Genomic DNA, 27,476 nt, shown 5'->3' on the forward strand with positions numbered 1-27,476 from the left:
TTAAGGGTACAAAACAGTTTATCTTGATTTTCGGCAAAACTACAAGTCCTATAGAAAAAGTAAAATTGCAAAGTTGTAGGTAATGAAAAGATCTACAACTTTTGTTCATACACTTTTTTCACATATCCTCAAAATTTATGTGATAAGAATATCAATCAAAGAGGCCATCCATAAATTACGTCACACCAATTTTACGATTTTTAAAAACTATTTAAATTAAAGTTAAAACCTTAATAAATTAATGAAAAAAACCCCGTTTTGCACGAATAATTAAGGATGTATGAGCACGGTAATGGGGACACAAATCTAAAAAATATATATTTTCAATTTTGATGGTGAATTATAACTTTTCGATATCTGGAGTAATTTTCAAAATATCGCAGACTGAAAATTTTGTTTAATTACTTAGCTTTCGATATTTTAAAAAGCAAGGCAGATATTTTTTTCTGCCTTCGAAAAATTGTATTCTTCTTTTTCGTCTACATTCATGAAACAATATTCATCATTAAAGTTTATACTAAACTTGCCTTGGCGCTCGTACTACCTTAAAACAAATGAAAACACAGGAAAATAAGTAAAAATTTTTTTATTTATTCTTAATTTCTAGTCGAAAATTATTTGTACATTTATGTCGAATTAAATTTTTTAAATATTTGTGTTTTAATTCTGGTGACATTAGAGCGCGCCATTCGGAATAATCCACCTAAAATAAGAATAAAAAAATTTATTGCCATTTTTTCCGATTTCTATCTAGAGAGAAGATGAATTTTAAAGTTACTTACCAATATAGAATGATACCCAATTTTTTCCAGTTGCCGAATTTTCATTCCAATCGGACCAGTTGGTTGATTACTACCACGGATAAAATGATTCCAACCACCGATAACCATTGCATACCAATCCACTTCCTTTTCCATTTTCAGTGGGTTTTTAATATCACTTAATTTATAAATTGAAAATGCATTTCTAACATCGATTGGCTTTTGAGTTTGTCGATCTAATCCAAATATTATGTCTGAAAAATACATGAATGTTAAAAAAACTCAATTTCGAAAACATGCGTATAGGAATTTTAATATAGTTGGTGAGTTGCAATAAACAAGTGTAAACAAACAATTGACTGAATTAATTGTTTAAATACCCTGTATATAAAAAGTGTTGAATGACAGTGCTTGCAGTATTCTTTTATAAATTATCGGCCTTTCGGCAGCCATTCATTTGTTTTTCGAAAATTTTCTAGACTTTTTTTTCGAGAATCCTTCACAATACCACTAGTTAAAGCTACCTGCAAATATTCAACTTCCTATTTTTATAGTTTTTAGAGAAAATAGCTTCCAAAGTTTTGTCATAATTATCGCCCTTACGAGTAAACAGTAATGTTTACGAAAAAATGTTTCAAACAAAAGTTGTTTATTTTTTTATAAGGAACATTTTTTAAATTTAAACTTTTGTACTATCTCTAACGGCTCCTCAAAACCCAATTGACCTATGTTGCTCATTTGCGAACTCAAACTGAATTTTTACGCTTTGAGCACGATATAAAAATTTTTGCGTTGACGCACGGACAGCCATAGATAGATGGATCAATTAGGTGATTTTATGAACATCTATATCAAGATTTTGTTCGTATCATCAATATTTCTAAGCGTTACAAACTTGTGACCAAAATAGCAAAATATTTAATAGTTCGTTTTGTAGTAAACCAACCAAAAAATAACTTAAACAAAAGTTGCAGAGTTTCTGACATCAGATTAGACCTAGCTCTTCGGGTTTCTTTAATAGCCAATTTAGATCCAAAACGGTAAGAGATAGAATAACACTTTTAATTACAAAGTTGAACCTAATAAAAAAAACTAGCATTTTTTATTTAAGCCATCTTTTTGAAGTTGTCAGCTTTCGGCGGAAATGCAACTTAAAGAAATCATTTGAAGGAATTTCGACAATTTTATACCTAGTACGTGAATTATTGTAGTCAATAGATCTTTTTAAAGCTAGGTACCGGTCTTTGTTGCACTTTTTTTTTTACAGTAAAGTATTATTACTTACCAGCTCGTTCAAAATGCGGTAGAACATGATTAATTTCCAAATATTGATTACCATTGAATAAATCAGTTAAACTATCTATTACTTCTAACATAACTTTATCTGTTAAGGGCATTGAACGACCCTTAACTGGTGGCCACTTTGTATATCGTTTGGATAAAGACAATCGTTTTTCATCGCTTAAACAATCACCCTCATAATCAGGGATATCAATTTTTAGACACGTATCTAAGTTGAATACTTCTCGTCCAATTACAGCTTTCCCTAAAAGAAAAATTTAATTTATTTGATCTTTAAGGTAGTACGAGCGCCAAGACAGATTTAGGGTTGAAATTATTTGTATCTTATATTCAACTTTGATAATGAATTTTGTTATAACTTCATGTATGTAGACGAAAATTAAGAATACAATTTTTCGATATCTGCCTTGCTTTTCGAAATATCGAAAGTTAAATAACTAAACAAAATTTTCGATATTTTGAAAATTATTCTAGATATCGAAAAATTGTATTCTTATTTTTCGTCTTATATTGTCAAATTATAACATAATTCACCATCAAAATTGAAAATATATATTTTTAAAATTTGTATCACCACTACCGTGGCCATTCATCCTTAATTAGTCAGGCACCACAGTTTTTTTTTTTATTTGCAATAATTTTTTAAGATTTTAACTTTAAATAGTTTTTTTTTTTTTTTTTAATTTCCATCAACTAATTTTGGAGAAATTTATGAAAACATATCATCCATCTCCCATTTTCCCATAAGATCAATTTTAAATATGCCTACTTTTGAAATCATTTATTTATTTAAATAATCGAACAACCCCCACTCCCCCTGAAATATTCAGAATTGATTTAAACTTAATCCAACTTTTATAAAAAAATCAAGCTTTTTATTTAAAATTGCCTTGGTGCTCGTACATCCTTAATTTATAAATATTTACCATAAGTATGGCTTAAAAATTCAGGTTTGAGTACACGTCGTATCAAATCTTCAGGATATAATTGCATTATACTTAAATAATGTACGGATGATATTAAACATCTTGGATATTTTTCAATTTCTGGATCACGTTTACGTAACTCTTGAATAATGGTGCCATAAAAATTTTCTATATAGTTTGGTCGATAATTGTATAAAGTCATTATAAAAATTATTCGTTCAATATCCTTTAATCGTGCATTTTGTATATTTTTAAAAAATTTATCAGCAATTTTTGTAATAATTTCTTCATGATATAAATGTGATATTGTTCCAATTAATCCAATATGAATACAACTTAATAATGATACTCGATCAATTTGTTTGACTAAATCGGTTAACATACAATTTATTTGATCAACAATATTTAAATGTCGTGAATAACGAATTGTCTGAAATTTAAAATGCCATGTTATTTGTATGTTTGGCCTAAATTATTATACGCTAGTAAAGTAAAACGCCATTTCGTGTATTATTTTTCTTTTTTGGTTTTATTATCTCTCTAATTCATAAGAATATCCAGGAAAACGGTAAAATTGCAATTCTGGATTATTACTGGTTTTGTCAATTAACAACACAACACAACACTTTCGATTCGATCCTTTTTTTACTCATTTTATTGAATATTAAATCATTATTTAATTTCACATTCTGAAAATTCGTCAGATACCTCTCTTATAATATCCTAATACAAAAATGCAGGCTGGCTGGAGGATAGCGGTATTTTTAGAACTTCTATATTATCAAACATACAATTTTGGTTGCCAAAAATATCTTTGAGGCAACTTGTATTTTTTTAAATTAAACTTAAATATTGAAAAATACAGAAAATAAACAAGCCAGGTCATTTGCAAGGCCAGAAAACTACTTTTCTAGAAAATCCTACCAAAATGGCCTGCCTATTTAAGAATATTTATTTTTAATACTAAACAATTAATACATAGTACCTATAAAACAAAGTCGCTTACCGCAGCCTGTCCCTATGTATGCTTAGATTTTTAAAACTACGCAACGGATTTTGACGCGATTTTTTTCTAATAGATAGGAAGAGAAAGGAAGGTTTTTATATATAATACATGCATAATATAGTAGAGAAACACTGATAATTTTAGAGGTTAAACGAAATTGTGAACAAAAGGGGGCGAGTACCGGCATATAAAGTGAAGGTTATAACACAATAATCTTTGAATTTAAAATTAAAGTTGCCCAGCGAAGCGGATAGTTCACAGCTAGTACTCTATACAATTGCCTCAAACATATTTTTTGTATTTATATGCAAAATACTTTTGCAAGCATCTTGCAGGGTTAAAATCCCTCGCAATGGGCCTGGCTTGTTTATTTTCTTTATTTTTTAATATTTAAGTTTAGTTTAAATAAAATTACAAGTTGCCTCAAAACTATTTTTGACAACCAAAAATTGTATATCTTTGAAAATATAGAAAGCGGTTCTAAAGATACCGCTATCCTCCAGCCAGCTTTGCATTTATGTATTAGGATATTATGGGAGAGGTGTCTGGCGAATTTTTAAAATGCCTCAAACACTTTCCCAAAAATGTCTACCAGCTTTCCTGCTATTTCTGCTAAACCACCGTTTTAGAAAAAATAAAACACGAGATGGCACAAAGCCATCCATCAAAAATACTTTACTAGTGTATAAGAACCAAAAAGGTTCATACGAACGTGGTCTAAAATTTTAATTTTTGAAATACAAGGATGTAAATTTTTATACTATGTATATGAAATATACATAGTATATTAAGTTTAGTCCCAAGTTTGTAACGCTTAAAAATATTGATGCTACGAAAAAAATTTTGGTTTAGGTGTTCATCTAATTAGTCCACTTCCGTATGTCTATCTGTCTGTCGTCTGTCCGTCTGTCATCACGATTACTCAAAAACGAAAAGAGATATCAAGCTGAAATTTGTACAGTGTACTTAAGACGTAAAAAGTGAGGTCGAGTTCGTAAATGAGCAGTATAGGTCAATCAATAGGTCAATCTGTCTTGCGTCTGTAGGACCCATCTTGTAAACCGTTAGAGATAGAAATAAAGTTTAAATGTAAAAAATGTTCTTTATACAAAAATAAACAACTTTTGTTTGAAACATTTTCTTTTAAACATCACTGTTTACCCACGAGGGCGCTAATTAGGCGAAAATTTGGTAATATGTATTGATTTAATATGGGAATATCAGTTATGTGTGTGTGGCTATATAAGAGTGGAAATCTTTCTTAATTTACGCGACGTCAAAAAACAAAACGGTCTATACATGGTATTTCAACAATTAACTCAGTCAATTGTTTGTTTTCACTTGTTATAACAAAAATATTATAATAGTAACTAAATTATATTTTTGAGTTTTTCATTTAAACGATTTATCACGCTGTATCTCGAAAATGAAAAATTTTAAAACATTTTTACTTCTTTTCATGCAAAGAACGAATGCATAAGAAATCATGCCCGAAATTTATCCGAGAATATTTGAGTTATTTTGTAGTTGTCTCAAAGGCGAACACATTTTTAAATGGATACATTTAATTTTTCTGTATTTCAACCTTCTGAACATGAATTTTCTAAGTGGAAGTTCTTTCGAATTTCCTTTGTAAAAACATAAAAAAGATAGCCAGTCAAGGAGACTATCGAAGGAAGTGAAAACTTAAAAATCATTTTTTTCAAATTTTATATCAAACGGCATTCATGGACAGTAATCAGATGTTACCTAAGATCAGAATCACTCAATTAATAATCACTAATCGGTAGGGCGCTTGACATGAATCCAGGAAGTCCGGGTTCGAGTCCTGGTTCCAGTGTATTTTTTTCAATTATCTTTAATTATGATTACTAGACAAGATATTTGTCAATATTTAGTTTGTAAAATATTACATCAAAAATAATCGAATAGACCATGATGTAAATATCGTATGCATAATTATAAGTAAACAACAACAATAAGTAAGTAAAATTGTACAGCTTTAATTATTATTACATAGGTGTCGTTTTTCGATTAAAAGTTTTAGTTTCCTAGGTTCAATCCACTTGTTCTGTTAAAATCGTCCGATTTTTATTGTACAAAATATAAAATTACCTTCATAATAGCACACAAACTAATTTCATGGATAGTATCAGCATTATTCCGAACTTTCTGTATAATTTCTGCTAAAATTCTTGAATCTTTGATTGAAGTTTGTGTTTTAAAAAAAGCCATACAAATTACTGCCACTTCATCTACACTTAATTCATCCATAATTTGCATAATTTTATATTCAAAATCGATCATATTCGATAATGGTCGTCGAAGTACATTTACATAAAACATTAATTCAACTAATTGCTTCGATGTCAATTTATTTGGTTTTCGTGCAATTCGATCTATACATTCGCCCATATATTCTGATACTTTGCTTAAATTTAACTTATACCAGAGCTCAGCATATTTAAATAATTTATCAGTTTCCCAATTTTTGTATCGTTCTAAACACATATCATCTAATGCACTCCATAAATCACCAAAATTATTACTCTTTATTGATTCGGTTTCCGGCCATTTTCGTAAAGATTTTAATAATTCATATACATTTTCGTCAGATAATTGACGACATTCTCTTATAATTTCATCAATTAATGAATCAAAAATTTTATTTGATATACAAACGTTATTAATTGCGGCATGATCGGCAATTTCAACAAATTTTTGCGTTAGATCTGTGGGCGATAATGATTTCCAATTTGTATTGAGTAAAATTGAATTAAGATCATCATTTAATTCAACTTTCGATTCAGTTTTGTAATTTTCTAATAAAATATTTGAGCTTTTAATAATTTCATAAGCGTGTAAATTTTCTTTATCAATAAAAGTTTTAAAGTTGCGCTGGCAGTTGAGGTGAATTTGATTTCTTGGTTTAAGTAAATGAAATTTTTGTTGGAAACAAACTTTAGGTAATTGTCTTACTGTAAATAATGGAAACAAGATCCTTTTAGCTAGTTTTTGCATTTTTTTAATTGTCGATTAATTATTTAGGTTATTGTATCAAATTACATGTGTCAAGTCAAAACATAAACACTTCTTACCACTGATCTTTATATAACTGGATAGATTATTGAAATGGTTTGAATTTCTGAATTTGAGATACATACTAGCGCTACCAAATGAGTGACTAGAACTAAAAAAAATAAAAGCGTTTAATGGTTTCATATAGTTCCCAACCACCCATTCTGAAGCGCTGGGGATATATAGATTCTCCATCCAGGTATATAGTGATCAGTGTTTCTTACAAAAACATGATCTCAAATAAATATAGACTGACATATTTCAAGCTCTGTAAATTAGCGCCGACAACGGACAAATCTATTTTTCAAGATTTTCAGTAAAAGTAGTTGAATTATTTGATCAAAATTTTCGATTGTTCGGAATTTTCTATTGTTCCAACGACATAAACACTTCTTACACAGTGAAAATAAACAATTGACTGAGTTAATTGTTGAAATACCATGTATAGACAGTGTTGATTACTCTGTCATATTACACATACATACATGTCACACATGTATAACTGATATTATCATATAATACGTACATATATATATATTGCGCATAAATTGCGATCTCACGGGTAAACAGTGATGTTTAAGAAAAAATGTTTCCAACAAAAATTGTTTATTTTTTTATAAGGAACATTTTTTACATTTAAACTTTTACTATATCAAAATTTTGTTTATAGTATCAATACTTTTAAGCGTTACAAACTTAGGACTAAACTTAGTATACCTTGGTATATTTCTTATACCTGGTATAATAACAATTAATTAACATAACGACTTATTTAAATTTGTTACAAAATAGTATTAAATTTTCAATGTAAGAACTAAAACTCATGCACGGTGCCAATAGTGTAATTGAGTAATGGTTAATATTAATTTTTTACCGTTTAAGACACTTTAGAGACACTCTATTTAACACTCTGTGATTCTAATAAACGTGCGGTGAAGAAAAACGTGTTAAAATGGATTGAGCTTGTTTGACCTAAGTATTAATGTGATCCCGTTTCTGCTTCATTTTTCTTTAATGAATTTTGGTTTGATGGAAGCAGCAAGCAGTGCTAAAATAAATGAATTGACAAAAATTTCCAATATAAATGTTTTAGTAGAATAAAATTACGCAAGGTGTATGGATTAAAAGTTCGGGCAGCGAAACTTTGGGGTTTTTCTTTTCACATCAAAATACGTATTTTTTGAAATTTTTTACTTTTCCGGAGTGGTGCAACATGGCTAACCAACAAAATGGCGCCATATTTTTGCAAAAAACGGAATATTTAACACTTTCTGGAAATAATTGTTTGGCGGGAGGGTGGGTGTAAGGACTGGCTTTGTGGGGTTTTTTTTGCTTTGGCTTCAGAAAACTATTTTTAAAAGAGGTCTCGCGCTATTAGGGGGAAGGGGTGTATTAAATGTTCTATTACCAATTGAATTATCACATGGATTTTCATCAGGGTGAGTCTTTTTTTGATCCACTGTGTCCAGTCCAGTCACAAGTCAACATTTTTAAGGTCCGTGATAAGATCACTGTTCCTACACGTCAACCATGAAGGTTATAAAGAAGGAGAAAGATCGCTATGTACTAAAGCATTAGCGCACCTGTCCCTGAAAATTTGTAGAATTTATAGTTAATTTTTAAGCCACCAGCCGCGCTGTCATCAAGAAGTAGTATCTGCGAAGTGGATGAAGTTAGTTGCATAATGTACAAATTGATATAGCATTTCAAATAGCGCACAAAAGCCCGCCTTTATTGCTACTTCTTAGCGGTCGCAGCGCCTCACTTATTTTATCCATATTTCGGGGACAATATTTTCTATAGCGATCGTTCTCCTTCTTATAACCTTCATGACGTCAACTGTCACATGAAATAAAAAAGAGGTTACAAACTTATTATTATTTTTATATAAAAAAAAACATGATTAACCCTTTAGCTACTAGTGGTACTTATCAGTCCTGATTTTTACTACCTCTGAAACCCCAGCATGTGAAATAATGGAAATTTTTTGGTGCTGCTTGATGTTTTGATATCTCGAATAGTTTACGAATACGGATTTCTTTAAAAAATTCAAAAATTATTTACCAAACCGGAGATAAAATTTGGGTACTTCAAGGTACCACTAAGGGATTCATACAACAATAAAACTCAAATTATTTAAATTTCAAAAATAATTTAATATTTTCTTATTATAATCTTTAACAATCGAAATAATTACCAATAAATAAATTAATCCTGGTGGTAATGAAGGAAACAATTTTTTTCCTTGTTACAGCATAAAAAAATTCCACAAGCTGAGCACTTTGAAAAAGGTCTTGATTGTATTCCATAACAGCGGCACTGTTCACACCTTCCTCTTTGATTCCCAAATCGTGCCCAATGAGCACCTCTATTACTTAGTCGTAAGTCTTGAGATACCGAATAATTATATTTTCTCTTTTGCGGACGATTACCATAGCTGATGCGTGAATTTGACAATCTTGATGTAGAAGGTAAAGTAGCACCTTTTACTGCTAGTCCATTTGTGACAGCTCTACGAAACTCCAACACGCTCATTTTAGTTCGAGCTTGGCAATAAATTATATATGCATTTATCAAAGAAATTTCTATCATTCCAAAAAGTAAACGGTGCCACCATTTCTTAGATCTTCTGTCTAAATTATATAAACTGCGTAGATGATCGGCTCGATCGACACCACCCATAAATTTTCCATAATCGCATATTACTTCGGGACACTTTATTGGATGTTTTTCCCCTTTTTTATCTCTTCTTTCTACTGTAGTTTCTTTACTACCATTATAATTTGAGGCCAAGAGAACTGGTCGATTATCCATCCATTTACAGAATGTAATGCCTGTGTTACTTGTCTTGTGATCGAAATCGCCTCTTTTCATGTGCTTATCATTAATGGTAGGAGGAATACCTTTTCTATTTTGTCGTATAGTGCCGCAGGCGAAAGTTCCTTCAACTTTCAATTTTTCCAACAATCGTAACGATGTGAAGAAATTATCGAAATAAATAATTTTTTGTTTCCCCCAATGCTCTTCAGTCATTTCTAACACAACGCGTTCACCTAAATTGTAATTTTCAAATTTTTTGTCAACTTGACCGGTTTTCCCTTGATATACATCGAATTTCTTTACGAATCCACATTTATCCGCCAAGATCCATAACTTATAACCTCTTTTCACAGGTTTCATTGGATTATATTGTTTAATCGTGGATCTTCCTTTGAAAAGGATCATGGCTTCATCTACAGCCAGCTCTCTTGAACCATAGTAATAATGCTTAAATTGTTCGTTCAAAATGTCTATCAAAGGCCTTACTTTGTATAGTTTATCATTACTATTTGTTATAAATGTATTGTCGTTGATATGAATATTGGAAAGTATCGTTTCAAATCGCGTCCGTGTCATAATATTCCTTACAAACGGAACGTCATAATCTTTATCGGTTGACCAATAATTTTTAATGGAAGGTAATTGGTGATACCCCATAAAAAAATTCAATGCAAAGAACGATAAAAGTTCATCTTCGGTAAGTTTTAAGTTTTTATTTTTTTGGGTGGCATATAAATTCGATTGGAAAGTTATGTGTTTTATTGCAGGACCCATTACCTTTATAAAAAAATCAGTGGGTGTCTCACAATCGGAAATTTCGTCTAAATTTACACCTGCAAGAGAACAGAATTTCAATACATACTAAAATATTATGATGGTTACCGTATACCTTCTGGCAAATAATAAGGACCAATATTCTTATCTTCTTCAATTTTTTTCCAAGTCCTGCATTCATGTAAAATATTTGTAATATCTTGTAATGTAGATGGTACCGCAGGTCCCATTTCAATATCTAATTCTTCGTCTTCATTAAACATGTTATCTAAATTTCTTTCAAAAACATCCGTAAAGTGATCAGTATTATTATCCTCCTCCTGTTCAAAATCATCCTCTTCATCGGTTTGTTCAGATAAATCGAATGGAATATCTTCTTCAAGTATTCTTATTAACTCATCATCAGTCATAGCTCTATTTCTCGAACACATTTTCAATTACTGTACTAAAATCGATTTATTTCAAATACTATTTTATTGTTTCAAAATAATATCATAACAATGCTTACAAAAGCATTGTACTTACTTAATGGTACTTACGAGTCCAGTTTATATTTTTTGATATTTAAAGATGAACAATTTAATAAAATAAAACTATTTTATACAGGCACATTCAAAACACATTAATTATTAATAAAAATCCACATATTTAATTAAAAATTCAAAATTATACCTGAATTTTGTTCGATAATTTACACTAAAATACGCAATTATAACCTTTGACAAGAACTGAGTCTCAATTAGTGTAAACATGCTGTTATTGCAAGTTTTTTCAAGTTTTTGAATCATAATCCGTATAAGAATACATTAAACTTTAAAGTACCACCAAAATATCTAGAAATAAATATTGTTAATAAGTTTTACAGAGAATTCAAATAGTCGGTACACTGAAGTACCACTAGTAGCTTCCTAGAGAAACAGTGTCGGTAGTTAAGGGGTTAAAGTATTTTAAAATTAATTTTTAATACCAAAAAATTAATAATGGTAATGGAAAACTACATATAATCAATATTTAATTATTATATCACAACAACAAGAATGTCAAATTACAATCAAGCAGAATTAAATGAATCTGAAACATCATTTTCATATATCAAAACAGAAAATGATTCCGATTTCGAAGTTGACCAATTCTTACAAACAGAATTAATTGTTAAAGATGAAATATTAGAAAATAACGATACAACAAGTCAAACAAATCGTTACAATTGTTATGGGAATAAAAAAAATTTAAAAGAATTAAAATCTGCAACATTATTAGAAAAGAAAGCTGAATTTCTGCGACAAGAAATTTTACGTAATAGTATACGAACATTTCAATGTGAAACATGTGATCGTACATTTACAGATCGTAGTGATTTAACAAAACATGAATTATATCATACAAGTATACGACCATTTAAATGTAAGGTATGTGAAAAAACATTTAGTACGAAACGAAGTTTAATACGGCATGAACAAATTCATGACGTGAATAGAGATCGTCCTTTTGTATGTAGTGTTTGTGATAAAGCTTTTACTAAACAATGCCATTTGAATAGTCACGAGAAAATCCATACTGGTGAAAAACCGTATCAATGTGATGTATGTGAAAAACGTTTTACGGAGAAAAGTGATTTAATTAAACATATGCGTAATCATACTGGAGAGCGTGCTTATTTATGTAAAATTTGTGGTAAAACATTTACTTTAGCGCATACATTATCAAAACATCTACGTTTTCATAATGGAGAAAAATCATATAAATGTAGTTATTGTCAGAAAACTTTTATACAAAAAAGTGATTTAACACGACATACAAGAACGCACACGGGTGAAGGTTCCGTACTATGTAAGATTTGTGGTAAAACATTTACACAACGAAGTCATTTAACTGAGCATACGCGTATACATACGGGGGAACGTCCATATAAATGTTTAACATGTGATAAAGCTTTTATTGATAAGGGAAATTTAACACGACACCGTCGAATTCATACAGGAGAAAGTCCGTATTTGTGTAGTGTTTGTGGTAAAACTTTTAAACAACGTAGTAGTTTTACAATACATGAGCGTATTCATACGCACAGTGTTTCGTCTAATGCAAGCTAGCGGGACAAAATTATTTTTTGACTAATTTTTATTGTATATGTATTTTCCAGGTATATTGTGCTATTTTAAGAAAGAAAAAACATAATTTGTACACATTCATGTATGTAGACCGTATATCGGTATTGATATCACAATTTCGCACGTTTCATCACCATTCCCGGGGTGAAATGTAAGTAAAGACGTTGTAATTAGCAGTATATACCTACATACGTACCTTACTTACTACCTACTTTAGGTAGAATTTATCATTTATGCTTCCTTCAGGTAGATTTTAACAATAAAATAAAAAAGAAAACATATGAATTGTCAATAACCATATTTGATTCGGTTTCAATATTTTTACTAATTTTTATGTATTAAATTAACTAAAATATGGTAAGAATAAAAAATTTTTGTACAAAACGATAAATCGTTGTTTAATCTACATAAAAAGTTTACACATATTTAATTTTTTTTTTCAAATTTGAATAAATTGAGTAATGCCACAAATAAAACAGGGTTCCATTGTTGAATTTATGACTTTGTATAATTTTAAATTAATTAAAATAAAATATTTTTCTTATTCCGAAAAAAATGTTTTTTAAAAGTTAAGAGATGAAATAAATTATTGATACTAGCTTTGAATTTAAGTTATTTGTTCCACTAATTAACATTTCACGAACCTAATTATCTAAAAAACCGACTTATAAAGTATCACACTAAAACATTATTTTAACATCACACAAAAATCAGCTTGATAAATAACAAGTAAAAAATCAATTGTTTACCCACGAGAGCGCTAATTAGGTGAAAATTTTGTAGTATGCATTAATATGGGAATATCAGTTATGTGTGTGTGGCTATTTAAGAGTGGAAATTTTTCTTAATTTACGCGACGTCAAAAAACAAAACTGTCTTTACACGGTATTTCAACAATTAACTCAGTCAATTGTTTGTTTTTACTTGTTAAAACAAAAATATTGTAATAGTAACTAAATTATATTTTTGAGTTTTCCATTTAAAAGATTTATCACCCTGTATCTCGAAAATTAAAAATTTAAAACCATTTTTACTTCTTTTCATGCAAAGAACGAATGCCTAAGAAATCATGCCCGAAATTTATCAGAGAATTTTTGAGTTATTTTGTAGTTTTCTCGAAGGCGAACACATTTTTGTCTGTATTTCAACCTTTTGAACATAAATTTTCTGAAGTTCTTTCGAATTTCCTTTGTAAAAACATAAAAAAGATAGCCAGTCAAGGGATCTGTCGAAGGAAGTGATAACTTAAAATTCATTTTATTTCAAACGGCATTTATGGACAGTAATCAGATGTTACCTAAGTTCAGAATCACTCAATTAATAGTAAATTGTACAGCTTTAATTATTATTACATAGGTGTCGTTTTTCGATTAAAAGTTTTAGTTTCCTAGGTTCAATCCACTTGTTCTGTTAAAATCGTCCGATTTTTATTGTACAAAATATAAAATTACCTCCATAATAGCACACAAACTAATTTCATGGATAGTATCAGCATTATTCCGAACTTTCTGTATAATTTCTGCTAAAATTCTTGAATCTTTGATTGAAGTTTGTGTTTTAAAAAATGCCATACAAATTACTGCCACTTCATCTACACTTAATTCATCCATAATTTGCATAATTTTATATTCAAAATCGATCATATTCGATAATGGTCGTCGAAGTACATTTACATAAAACATTAATTCAACTAATTGCTTCGATGTCAATTTATTTGGTTTTCGTGCAATTCGATCTATACATTCGCCCATATATTCTGATACTTTGCTTAAATTTAACTTATACCAGAGCTCAGCATATTTAAATAATTTATCAGTTTCCCAATTTTTGTATCGTTCTAAACACATATCATCTAATGCACTCCATAAATCACCAAAATTATTACTCTTTATTGATTCGGTTTCCGGGCATTTTCGTAAAGATTTTAATAATTCATATACATTTTCGTCAGATAATTGACGACATTTTCTTATAATTTCATCAATTAATGAATCTAAAATTTTATTTGATATACAAACGTTATTAATTGCGGCATGATCGGCAATTTCAACAAATTTTTGCGTTAGATCCGTGGGCGATAATGATTTCCAATTTGTATTGAGTAAAATTGAATTAAGATCATCATTTAATTCAACTTTCGATTCAGTTTTGTAATTTTCTAATATAGTGTAGGAGGAATCGGCGCATGAGTACCGAAAACTATTCCACCTCAATTTTTTTATGCGATCCTCTTCAAATTGCCCTCCTTATGATATAAATGTATGTTGCCAGAGCGCAACCCGGTGCCATATTGTTTAAACCGAAATTGTTTAAACAATTGCAAGGAATTGTTATTTTTCAACCGGACAAATTTTTTTTATATTCTTTATTGAAATACCAATAAAAAAGGTCCTTTGACTTTTCACGATAAAGTTAATATTTTTAAAGATATGAATTTTTAAAGTTTCGAAAAATCTCAAATTTGGGTACTTTCGACCCATGAAAAATATATTTAAAAAAAAATATAATGTCTAAGTAATATTTTTTTAAATTCTTTATACAATTGTTAATAATATTGTTAAAAGAGATTTTAAAAAATTTCATTGTTTATATCTTTTTTTTAATTGTTAATTCCGCGCGCTCACAGGTATACGTTGCGTCGGCTTCTATGTGTCTTGAATCATTATTTATCAATTATCTTAAAAACTATCAACTTTATCAAGATTGTTAAAGAGAGCAATGTTATTAATAATTAAATTGTCTACAATTTGTTTTAAATAAATTTTTTTCTGAAATCAATTTTTCAAAAGTTATTTAAGCATAAATCGAAACATGTAATTAAAATTACTTTTTTATCAGTTTATATTACTTTTTTGTTATTATCATAGTAATTTTTGCATTTATATCAACAATAATAAGATATAATGGTATTTGACTATTTTTTGAAATCACAATTATTTATAAAAACAATCACATTGAGGCTGATACTCGAATTTTTTGTCACGCTGCTTATAATATTATTATAATTTCAGTTGAATTCTGAAATAATAATTCACAGTGTAGACACTGATGGTTTTGTACTATGTATTTATTATTGGTCCCGGTTGAAAAAAAGTGGTTGTTCCGGACTATGGATGGAAATTAATAATAAAAAATCACGCTTCCTTTCGTGTCACACAGCAGCTGGTTCTCTAACATACCCGGTTTGTGAAGTTTTACCTGCTTTACACGCATTTACGGGTTGTGATACGACTAGTAAAATTGGCACCAAAAAAAAAGCTTTAGAAATAATAAAAATTAAAGAAAATCGTGATGCTTTAGTCCCTCTTGGCAATGGCTTAGAATTAAGTAGTAAGGAGTTAAAAGGTTTAGAAACCTTGTATTTAAATATTTTGGGTAAAAAAGGTAGCACTGCGGATGAAGCTAGACAAATAATTTTTTCTCGTTGCTTTGGCACTAATATTAATTTTTCTAAAATTCCGTGCACATCAGATGCCTTGCAATTGCATGCACTTAGAGCTTCTGCCCAGACATACCTTTGGAAAAATGCTTTGTATCCCCAATATGAAATATTAGATTTTACGAATTTCGGCTATAAATTAGAGAATGGTACTTTGTTACCTTTATTTATGAACAAAAGCCCATTCCCAACTAATCTTAAAAAACCGTGTAATTGTAAGAAAGCCTGTAAAACCAAAGCTTGTTATTGTAAAAAAAATAATATTAGTTGCATACTTCTATGTGGTTGTGATTCAGAAGACTGTAAGAATATAATATATAAAAATGATGTTGATAATGAATAAATACTTATTTTTAAATCTTGTTTTATTATTTCATACTTGTCTATCAATAACTTTCGTTTGAAGAAGTTATTCAATGTAATTAAGGTAAAAGACCCAGTTATTGACACTTACAATTTTATTTTAGTTAAAAAAAAAAAAAAAAAAACAAATCAATTCTAATAAATTAATAGATATAATTTTTGAATTATAAATTTTAAGATAATCGGTTTTTTGAGAAAATTGCATTCGTTTAATTAGAATAAAATTGCAAGTGTCAAACAACTAAGCCAGTGTCAATAACTGGGTCTTTTACTTTACTTTCCGTTTTAATAACAAAAAAGTAATATAAACTGATAAAAAAGTAATTTTAATTACATGTTTCGATTTATGCTTAAATAACTTTTGAAAAATTGATTTCAGAAAAAAATTTATGTAAAACAAATTGTAGACAATTTAATTTTTAATAACATTGCTCTCTTTAACAATCTTGATAAAGTTGATAGTTTTTAAGATAATTGATAAATAATGATTCAAGACACATAGAAGCCGACGCAACGCATACCTGTGAGGGCGCGGAATTAACAATTAAAAAAAAGATATAAACAATGAAATTTTTTAAAATCTCTTTTAACAATATTATTAACAATTGTATAAAGAATTAAAAAAAAATATTACTTAGACATTATGTTTTTTTTTAAATATATTTTTCATGGGTCGAAAGTACCCAAATTTGAGATTTTTCGAAACTTTAAAAATTCATATCTTTAAAAATATTAACTTTATCGTGAAAAGTCAAAGGACCTTTTTTATTGGTATTTCAATAAAGAATGTAAAAAAAATTTGTCCGGTTGAAAAATAACAATTCCTTGCAATTGTTTAAACAATTTCGGTTTAAACAATATGGCACCGGGTTGCGCCCTGGCAACATGCATTTATATCATAAGGAGGGCAATTTGAAGAGGATCGCATAAAAAAATTGAGGTGGAATAGTTTTCGGTACTCATGCGCCGATTCCTCCTACACTAATAGAATATTTGAGCTTTTAATAATTTCATAAGCGTGTAAATTTTCTTTATCAATAAAAGTTTTAAAGTTGCGCTGGCAGTTGAGGTGAATTTGATTTCTTGGTTTAAGTAATTGAAATTTTTGTTGGAAACAAGTTTTAGGTAATTTTCTTACTGTAAATAATGGAATCAAGATCGTTTTAGCTAGTTTTTGCATTTTTTTAATTGTCGTTTAACTATTAAGGTTATTGTATCAAATTACATGTGTCAAGTCAAAACATAAACACTTCTTACCACTGATCTCTATATAACTGGATAGATTATTGAAATGGTTTGAATTTCTCAATTTAAGATATATACTAGCGCTATCAAATGAGTGACTAGAACTAAAAAAATAAAAGCGTTTAATGGTTTCATTTAGTTCCCAACCACCCATTCTGAAGCGCTGGGGATATATAGATCCTCTATCCAGGTATATACTGATAAGTGTTTTTTTACTCAAACATGATCTCAAATAAATATAGACTGACATATTTCAAGCTCTGTAAGTTAGCGACGACAACGGACAAATCTATTTTTCAAGATTTTCAGTGAGTAGTGGAATTATTTGTTCAAAATTATCTATTGTTCGGGAGTCCAACGACATAAACACTTCTTACACAGTGAAAAGAAACAATTTACTGAGTTAATTGTTGAAATACCATGTATAGACAGTGTTGATTAGTCTGTCATATTACACATACATACATGTCACACATGTATAACTGATATTATCATATAATACATACTATACATTTTGCGCATAAATTGCGCTCTCCCGGGTAAACAGTGATGTTTAAGAAAAAATGTTTCAAACAAAAATTGTTTATTTTTTATAAGGAACATTTTTTACATTTAAATTTTTACTATATCAAAATTTTGTTTATAGTATCAATATTTTTAAGCGTTACAAACTTAGTATATCTATTAACAAACTTCATATACATGGTATAATAACAATTAATTAACATAACGACTTATTTAAATTTGTTACAAAATAGTATTAAAATTTCAATGTAAGCCATATATACAAACCATAAACTTATATGTCCATTGTCCATCTTTACAATTATATCAATAAAGTAGTTTCTGGTTACAGTCTGAACTAAAACTCATGCACGGTGCCAATAGTGTAATTGAGTAATGGTTAATATTAATTTTTTTGCCGTTTAAGACACTTTAGAGACACTCTATTTAACACTCTGTGATTCTAATAAACGTGCGGTAAAAAAAAACGTGTTAAAATGGATTGAGCTTGTTTGACCTAAGTATTAATGTGATCCCGTTTTTGCTTCATTTTTCTTTAATGAATTTTGGTTTGATGGAAGCAGCAAGCAGTGCTAAAACAAATGAATTAACAAAAATTTCCAATATAAATGTTTTAGTAGAATAAAATTACGCAAGGTGTATGGATTAAAAGTTCGGGCAGCGAAACTTTGGGGTTTTTCTTTTCACATCAAAATAAGTATTTTTTGAAATTTTTTACTTTTCCGGAGTGGTGCAACATGGCTAACCAACAAAATGGCGCCATATTTTTGCAAAAAACGGAAAATTTAACACTTTCTGGAAATAATTGTTTGGTGGGAGGGGGGTGTAAGGGGTTCTTGGGGTCGCTGATCTCAAATTGAATTAAATAAAACAACATGAATCTTTAATATTTAATTTTCTATTAAATGTTCTATTACCAATTGAATTATCACATGGATTTTCTTCAGGGTGAGACTTTTTATGATCCACTGTGTCCAGTCCAGTTACAAGTTAACATTTTTAAGGTCCGTGATAAGATCACTGTTCCTACACGTCAACTGTCACATGAAATAAAAAAGAGGTTACAAACTTATTATTATTTTTATATAAAAAAAACATGATTAAAGTATTTTAAAATTAACTTTTAATACAAAAAAATTAATAATGGTAATGGAAAACTACATATAATCAACATTTAATTATTATATCACAACAACAAGAATGTCAAATTACAATCAAGCAGAATTGAATGAATCTGAAACATCATTTTCATATATCAAAACAGAAAATGATTCCGATTTCGAAGTTGACCAATTCTTACAAACAGAATTAATTGTTAAAGATGAAATATTAGAAAATAACGATACAACAAGTCAAACAAATCGTTACAATTGTTATGGGAATAAAAAAAATATAAAAGAATTAAAATCTACAACATTATTAGAAAAAAAAGCTGAATTTCTACGGCAAGAAATTTTACGTAATAGTATACGACCATTTCAATGTGAAACATGTGATCGTACATTTACAGATCGTAGTGATTTAACAAAACATGAATTATATCATACAAGTATACGACCATTTAAATGTAAGGTATGTGAAAAAACATTTAGTACGAAACGAAGTTTAATACGGCATGAACAAATTCATGACGTGAATAGAGATCGTCCTTTTGTATGTAGTGTTTGTGATAAAGCTTTTACTCAACAATGTCATTTAAATAGTCACGAGAAAATCCATACTGGTGAAAAACCGTATCAATGTGATGTATGTGAAAAACGTTTTACGGAGAAAAGTGATTTAAATAAACATATGCGTAATCATACTGGAGAGCGTGCTTATTTATGTAAAATTTGTGGTAAAACATTTATTTTAGCACATACATTATCAAAACATCTACGTTTTCATAATGGAGAAAAACCATATAAATGTAGTTATTGTGAGAAAACTTTTATACAAAAAAGTGATTTAACACGACATACAAGAACGCACACGGGTGAAGGTTCCGTACTATGTAAAATTTGTGGTAAAACTTTTACTCGACAAAGTCATTTAACTGAGCATACGCGTATACATACGGGGGAACGTCCATATAAATGTTTAACATGTGATAAAGCTTTTATTGATAAGGGAAATTTAACACGACACCGTCGAATTCATACAGGAGAAAGTCCGTATTTGTGTAGTGTTTGTGGTAAAACTTTTAAACAACATAGTAGTTTAACAATACATGAGCGTATTCATACGGGGGAAAAACCTTATACATGTACGTTATGTAATAAATCGTTTGCTTTGTCGAGGGATATTAATAAACATCGATTGATGCATGAAACGGGCGGTCTTTGTAGAAGTAAAAAATTATCAAAATTTATCTAGTAAGTTCAAATTGATGGCAGGCTGGAACCTGGTCAAGAATTACGTATCTACTAATTGGTGGAATGATTTTCACTAATTAATATTTATGTTGCTATATTCAAAAAGAAAATAAACCAAAATTATCTGTTCGATTTGCGAACAAGATCCTAAGGTAAAAAACTAGTCACGAACAAACAGTCATAAAAAGGTAGCATTGAATTAAAACATTGCTGATACAAACCAAGTAAGGCGCAAAACTTCTAGAAATACACATAAAATTTTGATGCATTTGTATCAAAGAATACAGGTTGTGTATCTTTGCATTAGTGATAAACATCACAAGAACGATTTTCCAAAATATGCGCGCATTTAAACAAAATATTAAAGAAATATACTCAAAAAATACATTATTATATTTACCTATTTTCTTATATAGTGTAGGTGCTGAGTGGGTAGTGGGTTTCGTATGCATTTACAAGCCCCACCGAATAAGAAGTGTATTTCGACGTATTTTGACTCGCTGAATCCAAATTTTCAACTTGATGGAAAATTTGTTATAAGAAACAAATTAATTGTTTATACGGCCATAGGTCCTAGATAATTGAAAATTTTAGTAAACAATTTTGCACCATTTTACTCTACATGAAAAACAAATATTTATTTTTTTTGTTCGTCTTGATACGAGCATTAGAACCAGGGTTGGCCAGACTTTTAATGGAATTGGGTAAGCACGGGATTGCTGGCTTTTCACCTCTGCGTTCACCTTGTGATCCATGGACTGTTCATGCTTTTAATGGGTTTTAATTAGCACGGTTCTCCGGGTTTTTTGACCCTTGCGTTTATCCTATGATAGCGTACACCCCATGTAATATATGCTGTTAAATTATTAAATTTAATCATCAATTTGGAAAATACACAATTTCATGGATATGAATTTCGCAACCTGCGTAATAAGCAATTTGTCATGTAAATGAATTACGCAATCAGTGTAATATCCAATCTCATGTAAATGAATTACGCATTCAGTGTAATACACAATCTAATGGATATGAATTATCCTCCAAGCAGAATAGACAATATCAAGGATATGTACGACGTGTAACTTTATTTATTAATTGTAAAACACTATTAGTAAAGGCGCTGAGTGGGTTTCGTATGCATTTATAGGTCTTACCGCACAAGGAGTGTATTCTTTCGGTGAATATAACAAATCAATGCATATCTAGTCCTTAAATATGTAAATATGTAACGCCTAAACCCTCTGGAAAAGTAGTTCAAACTACCAATATGGTGAGTTCGGAAACGTATATACAAATGATGTTCTATTAGGTATTCTTTATTCTTTGGTATTACCCAAATTGATGCTTTAATTTAATAATTTAATTACATATATTATCAAAAATAAATTGTCAAAAAACCCGCAGACCAGTGCTAATTCGACCCCATTAAAAGCATGACCGACCCATGAATCACAAGGTGCACGCAATCACAAGGTGGGCGCAGGGGTGAAAACTCCGCAAACCCGTGCTTACTCAACTCCATTAAAGGTCTGGCCTACCCGTAGATCACAAAGTGAACGCAAGGGGCAAAAAACTCGCAAGTTGGCGTTCATCCTGTGATCCACGGGTTGGCCATGCCTTAAATAGGGTCGATTCAGTACGGTTCAGAGCATGTATTCTTGGATATAAATGTATCACAATATTATGTGTGTGCGATGCACGTGCAATTATCCGCAGCCGATTAGTCGCTCTCTCTAGAAGTAAATCAAATTAGGTAATGAGTACATCACTTAAATTAATTGTTAAATGATTTACAATTATGTTTTTGGATGAAAACGTCTACAATAAATAATACGCTTGACTAATAAATTTACGAATAGCGTTCATATTGAATGGAACTGGAACTGAATTTTGTCGTTTTGTCATGCGTGTTATTGTAGACAAAGCTCGATTGTTTATATTACATTTTTGTACAAAACGATAAATCGTTGTTTAATCTACATAAAAAGTTTACACATATTTAATTTTTTTTTCAAATTTGAATAAATTGAGTAATGCCACAAATAAAACAGGGTTCCATTGTTGAATTTATGACTTTGTATATTTTAAATTAATTAAAATAAAATATTTTTCTTATTCCGAAAAAAATGTTTTTTAAAATTTAAGAGATGAAATAAATTATTGATACTAGCTTTGAATTTAAGTTATTTGTTCCACTAATTAACATTTCACGTACCTAATTATCTAAAAAACCGACTTATAATGTATCACACTAAAACATTATTTTAACATCACACAAAAATCGGCTTGATAAATAACAAGTAAAAAAATTTGGTTGAACCGTAGTTAGAAATGTTAATTCTAAAATCAAACGACAATTGGAAGCAAAAAATATAATTAGTATAAACAATTATTTTTATATAAAAATATGTACAAAAGTTTGGATAATGATTGAAAATTTTATTTAATTTAAAAAAATATTTAAAATAAGTATATATATATATATATATATTGTAAAGTTCCTTCGGAATTGTGTTATTATTATATAAATTATAAGGGTATTTATTTTATATAGATATTTTCATACACATCCAGTGTACATTTTTGTAAAAATTTCTGTTATGTATTATTTAAAAAAAAAAGATATGTTTATGATAAAGTACCAAAATAAAGGATGCAAATTTTACGAAACTGTTAAAAAAATTATTTGTTTTTATCTTATAACCTGCAATGCCCAGTGTTGCCCAGAAGTCAAAAACTTTCTAGAATAATCCGTCAGGTTGTTACTTTTTTACCACCTACTGGTATATTTCGCTTTACAATTATTAATTCACTTAGCCAGTTTTCTCAATGTGTTAAGAAGATATTTTCAACATTTGCTCCCATTCAAGTACAAATGCTCCGTTCGAAAGAAATCAAACGTGGTGCATTACTAAAAATGTAAATTCAATGAGTGAATATACTGAGTGTTCCATTGTCCATTAAATTTGAAAACGTTCGAATATCTCAAGAAAATTCTGTAGTTGTTAAAAAACGAAAAAATTCGTGTTGAATATTTTTAAGGAACCTTTAAAGAGGATACTTAAAAAAAGGCCCAGCTTAGATGGGGGGGAGTAACGTACTTGTACTACAAGACAAATATGGCCTGAGTATAATAATCGTAGGCGTTCCGACTATCTTACATCACTTCAAAGTGTCTCTATTAGCAAAATTATTGGGCGACTACTACTACTAGGCGACTTGCACGCTGAATACCAGAGCCTGGCTGTGTATCACGACTATTACAGGAGTTGTCACAGTGGGAAAGAGGAAGAAAAGATGTCTCATCTTCTCTGTCATTGTCCAGCTCTTGAGTCCGTTGACGTTAAAGCACTCCTTCTATTCTTAAACAGCTCCAAATGGTTTAAGAAGTAGTGGTCGAGGATAGGCCAACCCATTTTCCGGTATCATAACGGACCCTTTGATCTAAATGTATTCAATAGCTCCGTATACTTAGCAGATAAAATTGTTATTTTTCACTCAAACTATTTCTATTCATTTGGGAATCGTTTGGGAGGATTTGGGAATATAATTTAAGGATTTGGGAATTATTAGTTTTCCTGTAATTAATGATTCTTTTTTCAGCGTATATTTAGCAGGTAGGAAATTAAATCCACTTAATTTTTATGTTATTCGAAAGGAAATCATTTGGGAATTACGATAAACACGGTTTCAGAGTTTGGGAATGTATAATTAATTAATTACACCTATTTTTTAGTTGATTGATAGGTTATGTTAATTAACCGTACACCTGAACCATTAATTGTTATATAGCAGTATGGCGCCAATATTCAAATATTACTGAATAATTTATTTTATAATTTATGTAAATGTTAAGTTTTATTTTGCCTTAAAACTGTTCTTATTCAATTGGAAATCGTTTGGGAAGATTTAGGAATATATTTTTATTATTTAGGACTGATTAGTTTTCATTTAATTAATTAGTTCTTCAAATCGTATACTTAGAAGGTAAAAAATTAAATTTTCACCATTTTTACGTTATTTGATAATAATTTACATGGAGACTAATCTAATTAATTTGGGAATCACATTAAACACGGTTTCATCATTTGGGACACTAAAATTATTTAATTAATTACATTTATTTTTTAGTTGATTTTTTGTGGTTATATTAATGGCGGCAATATTTAAATGGTACTTCATTTACAATAATTTTGTTTTTTTAATTTATGTAAATGTTAAGTTTTATTTTTCATTAAAACTATTCTTATTCAACTGGGAATCGTTTGGGAAGATTTAGGAATATATTTTTATTATTTAGGACTGATTAGTTTTCATGTAATTAATTAGTTTTTCAAAGCGTATACTTAGAAGGTAAAAAATTAAATTTTCGCCATTTTTACTTTATTTGATAATAGTTTACATGGAGACTAATCTAATTAATTTGGGAATCACATTAAACTCGGTTTCATCATTTGGGACACTTAAATTATTTAATTAATTACATTTATTTTTTACTTGATTTTTTGTGGTTATATTAATGGCGGCAATATTCAAATGTTACTTCATTTGAAAATACGATATATTATCACTATATTGGCATAGATAATATATGTTGTTTAATGCATTCCCGTTTTTAATTGATATAATTTCGCAAACTCAAGTACGCCTGATCCCTGCTTCATATAAAGAGTTTATATCATATACTTGAAGCTCGATAAATAACTTTTATCGATAAAAAAAGCTTCAAACAAAACATTTTGGGTGAATATGCGCACATCTTACGATATTTATAAACTTGACCTAAGATTTCAAGTTCAATGAAAAGCTCAATCTACTCCGTAATTGGTAACAGATAGAGAAACACTTTAAATTAGAAAGTTTTTATGGTTAAAAATGTAACATTTTTGTTCGAAACATTTGCCGAAAACAGTATAGTTAACGAAAAATCGGACTGAAAAGTTTTACCCAAAATAATTATAACTTATAATTGTTTCTACGTCATCAAGACACTCTTCGAAAAATATTTTCCAATAAATCCAATGAAAGTGGTTTATTTTTCCATAAAAATCATTTTTTGTTCAAATTGGAATGAAGAAACACGCAAAAAAATTAAAACTATGTCTCATCTATTCGGTTATTTACAAAAAAAAAAAAAATGCTCGGCTATTGTTTGTAAGTTATGGATCAGACTGAATTTTTTATTGAACCCGAAAACTTGATCGAATTGAATACCCGTATAAGATGTGTACCTTTGAATATATCATTTTTCGTTTGAAGCATTTTCCTCGATTCAACTTATTTTTCGAGTTTTGCGTATATATCAAGCTAAAAACTCTGTAAAATGCTCAAACCAACTTAACCAAATATGTGAAATTATATAGTACAAAAAGAAAACCAAATTAAATACATTTCAAATACCTCCTACGCTAGCTTGTACCTGTACCTACTATAAGAGAATAAATATTTTATTTACAATTTTATCAATACAAATGCAGTTTTTATTTCATGATCAAATTATTTATCTTTATTAGAATAAACAGTTAGACTATTAATAATTTTCCTTCCTATCCACATCCTATCCACACTTCACACTTCCTAATTAACAATTCTTTTATTTCACGAATTATTAATTTTTAATAAAAATAAGAAAAATTTGAAAGTAGTTTCGCATAAAGCATTAATCTGCACCTACATAAAAAATGATACAAATGATCATATAGAAAATATCCATTGAATATTTTGACATTAATCACTCCCAAAACACTTCAAACAAACCTTTACAAACGATTCCTGATCTTTAATAAACCACTTTCATTGGATTTATTGGAAAATATTTTTCGAAGAGTGTCTTGATGACGTAGAAACAATTATAAGTTATAATTATTTTGGGTAAAACTTTTCAGTCCGTTTTTTCGTTAACTATACTGTTTTCGGCAAATGTTTCGAACAAAAATGTTACATTTTTAACCATAAAAACTTTCTAATTTAAAGTGTTTCTCTATCTGTTACCAATTACGGAGTAGATTGAGCTTTTCATTGAACTTGAAATCTTAGGTCAAGTTTATAAATATCGTAAGATGTGCGCATATTCACCCAAAATGTTTTGTTTGAAGCTTTTTTTATCGATAAAAGTTATTTATCGAGCTTCAAGTATATGATATAAACTCTTTATATGAAGCAGGGATCAGGCGTACTTGAGTTTGCGAAATTATATCAATTAAAAACGGGAATGCATTAAACAACATATATTATCTATGCCAATATAGTGATAATATATCGTATTTTCAAATGAAGTAACATTTGAATATTGCCGCCATTAATATAACCACAAAAAATCAAGTAAAAAATAAATGTAATTAATTAAATAATTTAAGTGTCCCAAATGATGAAACCGAGTTTAATGTGATTCCCAAATTAATTAGATTAGTCTCCATGTAAACTATTATCAAATAAAGTAAAAATGGCGAAAATTTAATTTTTTACCTTCTAAGTATACGCTTTGAAAAACTAATTAATTACATGAAAACTAATCAGTCCTAAATAATAAAAATATATTCCTAAATCTTCCCAAACGATTCCCAGTTGAATAAGAATAGTTTTAATGAAAAATAAAACTTAACATTTACATAAATTAAAAAAACAAAATTATTGTAAATGAAGTACCATTTAAATATTGCCGCCATTAATATAACCACAAAAAATCAACTAAAAAATAAATGTAATTAATTAAATAATTTTAGTGTCCCAAATGATGAAACCGTGTTTAATGTGATTCCCAAATTAATTAGATTAG

General features: G+C 29.1%; 2 protein-coding genes across 2 annotated transcripts; one reads left to right on the forward strand and one right to left on the reverse strand.

Annotated features, from left to right (window-relative positions):
* Nucleotides 1-92: 92 nt before the first annotated feature.
* Nucleotides 93-11,121, reverse strand: LOC123292952. The gene is made up of 10 exons (XM_044873667.1): nt 10,783-11,121; nt 10,486-10,726; nt 9,403-10,320; nt 7,094-7,185; nt 6,111-6,973; nt 2,990-3,419; nt 2,047-2,307; nt 783-1,015; nt 616-703; nt 93-112 (listed from the first exon to the last, which is right to left on the reverse strand). The coding sequence occupies exons 1-10, from the start codon at nt 11,096-11,098 to the stop codon at nt 93-95; spliced, it is 3,462 nt and encodes a 1,153-aa protein (XP_044729602.1). The 5' UTR covers nt 11,099-11,121.
* Nucleotides 11,122-11,704: 583 nt separating this feature from the next.
* Nucleotides 11,705-22,761, forward strand: LOC123292954 (zinc finger protein 271-like). The gene is made up of 3 exons (XM_044873668.1): nt 11,705-12,752; nt 15,935-16,133; nt 19,547-22,761. The coding sequence occupies exons 1-3, from the start codon at nt 11,705-11,707 to the stop codon at nt 20,700-20,702; spliced, it is 2,403 nt and encodes an 800-aa protein (XP_044729603.1). The 3' UTR covers nt 20,703-22,761.
* Nucleotides 22,762-27,476: the final 4,715 nt, after the last annotated feature.

Source organism: Chrysoperla carnea, chromosome 2 (genome assembly GCF_905475395.1).
Source record: "Chrysoperla carnea chromosome 2, inChrCarn1.1, whole genome shotgun sequence".
In the NCBI taxonomy this organism is placed as follows: domain Eukaryota; kingdom Metazoa; phylum Arthropoda; class Insecta; order Neuroptera; family Chrysopidae; genus Chrysoperla; species Chrysoperla carnea.